Source organism: Mandrillus leucophaeus, unplaced genomic scaffold (genome assembly GCF_000951045.1).
Source record: "Mandrillus leucophaeus isolate KB7577 unplaced genomic scaffold, Mleu.le_1.0 Scaffold28, whole genome shotgun sequence".
Classification (NCBI taxonomy): Eukaryota; Metazoa; Chordata; class Mammalia; order Primates; family Cercopithecidae; genus Mandrillus; species Mandrillus leucophaeus.
The window spans coordinates 1,733,648-1,740,756 of NW_012102920.1; the positions used below are offsets into that span (position 1 = coordinate 1,733,648).

A 7,109-nucleotide genomic window follows, 5' to 3' on the forward strand; every position below is an offset into this window, starting at 1 on the left:
TTCAGACCCCTGATGCCAGGCATTGGCTCCCGGCTGTGGGAGGTGCCCGCCCTGGAAGCACTCTGCGCCGGCCACGGGCGGGGCTCACCGTGTATGAGGGTGTCCTCTGCTTGGAGGTGCTGTCGTACGTGTCCTTCCCGATGTCAAACTTGTATGACGGGAGGAAGTGGATGTCCGGCTCCTGGAAGCCCTTGAAGATGGACCCTGCCACAGGATGGGCACCCGGACTGGCTCAGACCAGCTCGTGCCAGCCGCGGCACCCCAGGCCCTCACCTTTCCTCATCTCCCGCCACGCCCGCCCCCCTCCCAGGCCCTCACCTTTCCGCATCTCTCGGATGAGCTGGTCATGCTGCAGCAGCGCCGGCACGTCCACCACCAGGCCCTGGCACAGGAGGGTGTCCACGGCCGTGCGCCCGCCGCTCAGGCGGAAGTTGAAGTCTCCAAACCAGAACACCTCATCGAAGCGGGTGGTGACGTCCACTGTGGCACAGCGGACCATGCATGGGCACAGGCAAGCAACGGCAGGTCCTTCCCCTTCCCCAGAACACGGCCTGGCAGTGGCTCCCAGGGGAAGTGGGTCTCGGGTGCCAGCCAGAGGGGCCGGGCCCTCGGGTGGGATTCGCATTGGGACAGCTCCAGAAGGCACCTGGAGCAGCCTCAGGGGCAGACGGCGCCCATGGCAGGGGATGACCATGTCTCTGCTCCTTTCCACACAGCCGGGGGAGGCGGCAGGGCGGGCAGTGGTGAGGACCAGGACCCAGGCTAGCAGGACACGCTGTGAGTGGACAGGATCCGCCCACCCCACTAACCGTGCTAAAGAACCACGAGGGGCTATGCGCTGGGGGCACCTGGACTTTTCGGCCCTCGCTTCCCAGAGCTCAGGACGCTGCCTCTGCAGAGCTGCCGTAAAAACGACGGGCGCCCCGCGTGTGAACCACGGCAGCACCACTCGCATGCGGTGTGGGGGCCCTCACCTGCGCTGGAGCGATAGGGGTTGGTGTCGGGCACGTTTCTGGGCAGGGCCAGGGCTTGCACGGTCCTGGTGTAGTCCAGCAGCCGCTCTGCCACCTTCCCGTCGCCCGCTGTGGGAACAGAAATGGGGTAGGGGTCACAGGGTTCTGGGTCTCCCTCAAGAGCCGCCCCTCTGGACCATACCCTCACTGCGCGCCCCCTGCAGACGCAACCCCACCGGGCATCCGCTGCCAGGCCTGGCCAGGGACATTTCTGCCTCGGAGGACGGAGCGCGGGCCCAGCACGGCATGCCCTCAGTGCCGGGGTCTGCTGGGGGTCCTCAGCGTGCATCTTAGCAAGCACGGTGCCCGCCCCACAGCCCTGGGTGGAAGATGAAGCCAGCAGCCAGGACCCCTGCCCTGGGCAGGGTCCTGGTCAGGAGAGGAAGGCTGTTCTCATGCAGCACCTGCGGTGCGGGCACCAAGCGACTTACAGGTGAAGTGGGACGTGATGAAGAGGAAGGAGGTGCCAAAAAAGGTGAAGCTGACGCCCAAGGCCCCCTTGGTCTTGATCTGAGACACGATGCGTGTGGTCACCGTGGAGCACTCCACCTCTGTGGGAGGGGCAGCCCTCAGGTCACCTGCGGGACGCTGCAGGCCGGGGGTCGTGGCCGGACCCGCATGCCAGTGGGGGCTCGCTGTGGAGCCTGTGTGTGACATAGCAACCCCCAGATCCCAGACGCAAAGCGTGCCTGTCCTGCCAAGGCCATGGGTCAGCCGTGGAAAGGGGGGCTGCCACCCTCCAGCCGCGCCCACCTGAGCAGAACCAGATGAGGTCCCGGCGGATGAAGAGCGACATGTAGAGCACGCCGTGGGCCGCCGAGGACAGCAGCACGTAGTGCGGGCCCAGCGTCTCCTGCAGACGCGTCTCCCACTCCCGCCTGCAGAGGAGGAAGCGCGGCCGGCTGGGGGACATGGCCTCCCAGCTCCACCACTCCCAGACCTGCCACCCAGAGCCCCTCGAGGAGCTGCCAGGAAACTCCACGACCTGGCCCCGGAGTCCTGCATGGAGAAGCATTTGCCAGAGGCTGCTGTGGGCCAGAGTTGGGACCTGCCGGGGATCCAGGCAGTGGCTCCCCCGGATCCCTGCTGAGACCCCAGTGAGCAGAGCTCCTCCTGCCTGCATGGCTCATGGGCCGGGGAGTGGGGCCCACCTCAAATTGGGGCCAGGGCTCCTTCCCCCAGAGCACCTGTGTGGGCGGCAGCCACCTGCTGTTCCCACCACAACGCAGGGGCCCCAGGAGGCCTCGGAGCCCGGCCCTGCTCCCTGCTGCCCTTCTACTCTCTCACGTCAACAATTTGTTACCAAAATCCAATCTCATTGATTTTAAACTCTCCAAGTTGCCACCAGAAACGAAACCGACTCATGTATCCCGCCCAGGTGTGGAGGCTGCCCGTGCCGAGCCGCAACCCAGGTCTCAACGCCCAGCAGCTTCAGAGACAGCAGCCCCCGGGCAGGCACTGCAGGGCCTGCGGCCGCCCTACCTGTCAGAGCAGCCCTCCTGGACGCCGATGACGTACAGGTCCTGGGCATAGTCGGCCTCGGCTGGGAGCAGGAACTCGTCCAGGCTGGGCGGGAGCTCCTGGGAGGAGGGAGCACGTGGTGGGCCGGCTCCTCCCGAAACCTGCAGGCGCCTGTGGGCGAGTCCCACTGCAGCACCTCGAGTGCCAGCAACTCCTCTGAATGAGGGGAAACTGAGGCCAGGGCCAAGAAGGGATCTACCCAGTCGGTCTCCGAGGCAGCCTCTGACACACCAAACACACCTCAGGTTGGCCCTTGGCCTCAGTTTCCCTCTCCAAACACAGCTCTGTCCAACAACCACCCCTGTGTGACCCCCGTCACCATGACCCCCGTCACCGTGACCCCAGCCTGTGGGGCCCAACCTGCCCCTGAGCCGCTCCACACGGGCTCTGCTGGCCGCCCTCCCGCTCACCTTGAGCAGACGATTCTCAGCCAGGCCTGGTGACCCAATCCCTTCCCCTCCGTTCTGCAGCCACGCGGCCATGGAGGTGCAGGTGGGAGCTCGGGAGGACGGGAGTCCTTACCCACCCTCACCCTCCTGTACCGCGGCTCACAGTGGATGCACCTCAGGGCTCTGCCCTCCCGGCCCCGGGACGAGGCACAGAACTGCCCCGTCTCCCTCACCCACGTCTGTCCAGCACCGCCCCGCCCCTCCCTGCCCAGCGCCACCCAGCGCCACTCACCTTCTGGCCCTGCATGTTCCAGGTGGCCACGAAGAGTGCCACGTTCCGGTCTGGGAAGTAGCGGGCCAGCTCGTCTGCCCCCAGCAGGGCCCCGCTGGCCAGGAGGCTGCCCTCCAGGTAACTCCTGTGACGGGAGGACCCCAAGCTCAGGGCCAGGCACAGGACACATCCCTGGGGGGTCTCGGCCAGGTCCCCGGGGACAACAGCAAAACCCACGGAATGTCAGAAGCTGCCCCCGACCCCGAGCAAGGGCTCTGCTGGACGCTGCGGCGCTGCTGTCTGCTCTGCAGGAAAACAAGGCCCGACCTGGCCACACAAACACCCAGAGCGGGTTCACCACCCCCCACACCCCCCGAAAAGACGCGAGAGGGTGACATTTGGGGCTTTTTGGTGGTGGGGTCCGGGGAGAACCACAGAGAGGAGCTCCCAAACTATAAGCCACGGCTGTGGGCACAGGGCGCTGTTCGGGGAGGGGCTGGTTCTCCTCCTTTCTCCCCGGGCCCCAACACCAGGCAGGATGGCCTAAGACAGGGAGACCAGGCGAGCCACATGGAAACGCGTTAATCTCCTCGACACCCGTGGCTTTGATGCACTTTTGGGTTTGCTTGTTTTGGTTTCTGGTGGGGACAGGGTCTCAGTCTGTGCCCAGGATGGAGTGCAGTGGCACTAACACAGCTCCCTGCAGCCTCCACCTCCAGGGCTCAAGTGATCCTTCTGCCTCAGCCCCCCGAGTAGCTGGAACTCCAGGTGCAGTGCCACCACGCCCGGCCAGTGTTTTATTTTTTATTTTTGTAGAAACAGGGTCTCGCCACATTGTCCAGGCTGGCACTTTCGGATTTTAATACGGCAGTGCACGCAAATGGTTAAACACACCGTGTGGCACAGCGACGCCCCTGCCCCTCCCCACACTCAGCACCTTCTGCCACAAGGGCTAGTAACCTGTCAAGAGGCAACAGTACACGCCCACTGCTCCGTGGGCCACCCAGTGGTGCAGAAGCCACCAGGGGATGTGGACACACGGAGCCGGCCGTGTGCCCGAGATGCTTGATTTACAGACACTGAAATGTGAAGTTTACAATTTTCTTGTAGTGTGAAACAGTATTAGAATTGTTTTGACCTTTTCCCAACCATGCGGAAATGTAAAGCGCGTTCTCAGCTCGCTGACTACACAGAAACGCCGTGGGCTAGGCTTGCCCGCCCTCCTCCCCACTCCTTCTCTAAGTAACACTTGTGCTGCTCCTTCTAGATACGCCGTCTTCTGACGTGGTTCCCTTTCGCAAGGGGAGACGAGAGCACAGTGCCGGATTCTTGTGACCTCCCGTGAGAACTTCCTCAATCCTGGCTGCAGCTCCCCAAGCTTCACTGGACACGATTAAATCATGTCACAGGGAGGAACCTCGCTACCTCACCCCTAAAACTGTTGACAGTTCCAGTCAGGACAACTGTGTTCACGCAGCGGTCATTCGGGACAGAGACTGTTGCTGTGGCCACTGCTGTCAAGTGATCCCGGGCCCAGCAGGGGCTCCTCGGTCACCAGACTCCAGGCCCATGGCCGCTTTGCTGGCAGCGCCCATCATGTCCACACCAGCAGCCGCGTGGCCGGTCTGCCCAGCTCTGTCCAGAGCACGGTTAGTAACAGCAGGCCAGGGGCAGCCCTCACAGTCATCATTCCTGTGTCCCGACACGGGCAGGGGCGGAGCTGCCTCGGACCCCCATCCAGGGCCAGGACACTGCAGAGCTTCTGCGTAAGGATGCTCAGGCCGGCTGCTGCAGCCTGGGCCGGCTGTCAGAGCAAAAGGAACTGGTGGAGAGAGCATCCCCCTAACCCACCCTGGCAGCCCCAAGGCACTGGCAAAGGCCAGCAGCCATTCTGAAACAGGGCAGACCAGCCCGTGCACGTGCGGCCCACAAACTCAGAATGGGTTTTACTGTGTGGAACGGCAGAGAAAGAAAAAACAGCGAGGTTCCAATGTGTGTCCCTAATAGATTCACCGGCACACAGACGCCCTTTGGTCCCCACTGTCCGTGCCTCACCCTTGACAGAAAGCGTGTGCTGACTCCTATTCTAGAACAGACCGGAGATCTGGAAATGGGAAGTTTTTAGACAGCAGAACTGAGTTAAAGGATCCACATCAACCCTCGTTTCCTGGTTGTTCGGAAACAATGACCTGATCCAAATTTGAGACACGACTGCCATTCTAACCGGTGTATCTACGTAAACTGAATCTGATTTTAAAATGTGATGCTTTAGACGCACGAAGAAATTTTACCCTTTACAAGAAACCCTGCAGTGAATTATTTTAACAAAAGCAACAGTTTTGCCCTGTATGTGACCGCACCTGCCCCATCCACGCACAGGAGGGGAGTATGATGGGGGAGCCAGGCACAGGCCCTCACTCCATGCCTAAGCCCACCTGCCTGCTGATGGACCACAGGCGCAGGGAAGTGAGGCTACCTTCGGGGACTGTGGTGAGCTGAACAGTGATCCCCAAAGCCATGTCCACCCCCAGACCTCCAGAACCTTGGAATGGGGCCTTATTTGGAAACAGGGTCTTTGCAGATGTACTTTTTTTTTTTTTTTTTTTTGTGAGACGGAGTCTCGCTCTATCGCCCAGGCTGGGGTGCAGTGGCGCGATCTCGGCTCACTGCAACCTCCGTCTCCCGGGTTCAAGCCATTCTCCTGCCTCAGCCTCCCGAGTAGCTGGGATTACAGGCGCCTGCCACCACGCCCGGCTAATTTTTTGTATTTTTAGTAGAGATGGGGTTTCACCGTGTTAGCCAGGATGGTCTCGATCTCCTGACCTCGTGATCCGCCCACCTTGGCCTCCTAGAGTGCTGGGATTACAGGCGTGAGCCACCGCGCCCGGCCTGCAGATGTACTTAATTAAGGATCTTGAAATGAGATCACTGTGGATTTAGGGTAGGCAGTAAATTCAATGACTGGTGTCCTTACAAAAAGAGAGGGGAACACAGAGAGATGGGGAAGAGGACGAGAGAGAGACAGAGAGACAGGGAAGAGGCCACATAAAGACAGAGGCAGAGACCGGAGTGTGCCACAAGCCAAGGAACAACTGGGGCCGCAGGAGCGGGAGGCAGCAGGAGGATCCTCCCCCGAGCCTCTGGAGAGAGGCTGCCTGGCCACACCTTGATTTTAGACTTCTGGCCTCTAGAACTGGGAGAGAGTCCAGCTCTGCTGTTTCAAGCCTCCCAGTCCGTGGCCATGAGTTACAGCGGCCCCAGGACACCACACAGAAACCACCTCACACCACTCCCTTCTCACACCTGCCCTGCCTCCCGCCGTGGCTGACAGACAAGACTTGGGCACCATGGCAGTGGGGAGGGGAGGAAAAGAAGGGTGCGGGTGGTTTTGCCAAGTCACAGTGGGAGCATCTGAGGACAGGCCCCCAGACGGCGACCCCAAGACCAGACCAGGCTTGGGAGAGAGCCCATGGGTTCAGTGCCGTTCCTTCCAGCAACAGCTCGAGCCACCAAAATGTTCCTCGTGAGAAAGTGGCTAAACAAAGTAGCCTCAACACATCTGGGGCCTCTTGCGGCAGAAAAAAACTAAGGGGGCAGGCTGGGCGCAGTGGCCCACGCCTGGAATCCCAGCACTTTGGGAGGCTGAGGCCAGGAGTTCGAGACCAGCCTGGCCAACATGGGGAAACCCCGTCTCTACTGAAAATACAAAATTTAGCCGAGTGTGGTGGCAGGTGCCTGTAATCCTAGACGCTTAGGAGGCTGAGGCAGGAGGATCCCTTGAACCCAGGAGGTGGAGGTTACAGTGAGCCGGGATTGTGCCACTGCACTCCAGCCTGGGCCACAGAGAAACAAACAAAAACAACCAAAGGGGCAGATCATATACATTGAGGAAATATCTCAAGACTAAACAAGAAA

The 7,109-nt window shown here is 61.1% G+C and overlaps 1 protein-coding gene across 1 annotated transcript in view; it reads right to left on the minus strand.

Annotated features, from left to right (window-relative positions):
• Nucleotides 1–4,789, minus strand: part of INPP5E (inositol polyphosphate-5-phosphatase, 72 kDa) — a 10,005-nt gene extending 5,216 nt beyond the window's left edge. Inside the window, exons 1-8 of the mRNA XM_011985164.1 lie at nt 4,755–4,789; nt 3,216–3,339; nt 2,496–2,593; nt 1,767–1,891; nt 1,445–1,564; nt 975–1,082; nt 319–480; nt 89–204 (exon numbers count right to left, since the gene is read on the minus strand). Coding sequence (XP_011840554.1) covers nt 89–204; nt 319–480; nt 975–1,082; nt 1,445–1,564; nt 1,767–1,891; nt 2,496–2,593; nt 3,216–3,339; nt 4,755–4,789 — 888 coding nt within the window. The remainder of the gene's footprint in view (nt 1–88; nt 205–318; nt 481–974; nt 1,083–1,444; nt 1,565–1,766; nt 1,892–2,495; nt 2,594–3,215; nt 3,340–4,754) is intronic.
• Nucleotides 4,790–7,109: the final 2,320 nt, after the last annotated feature.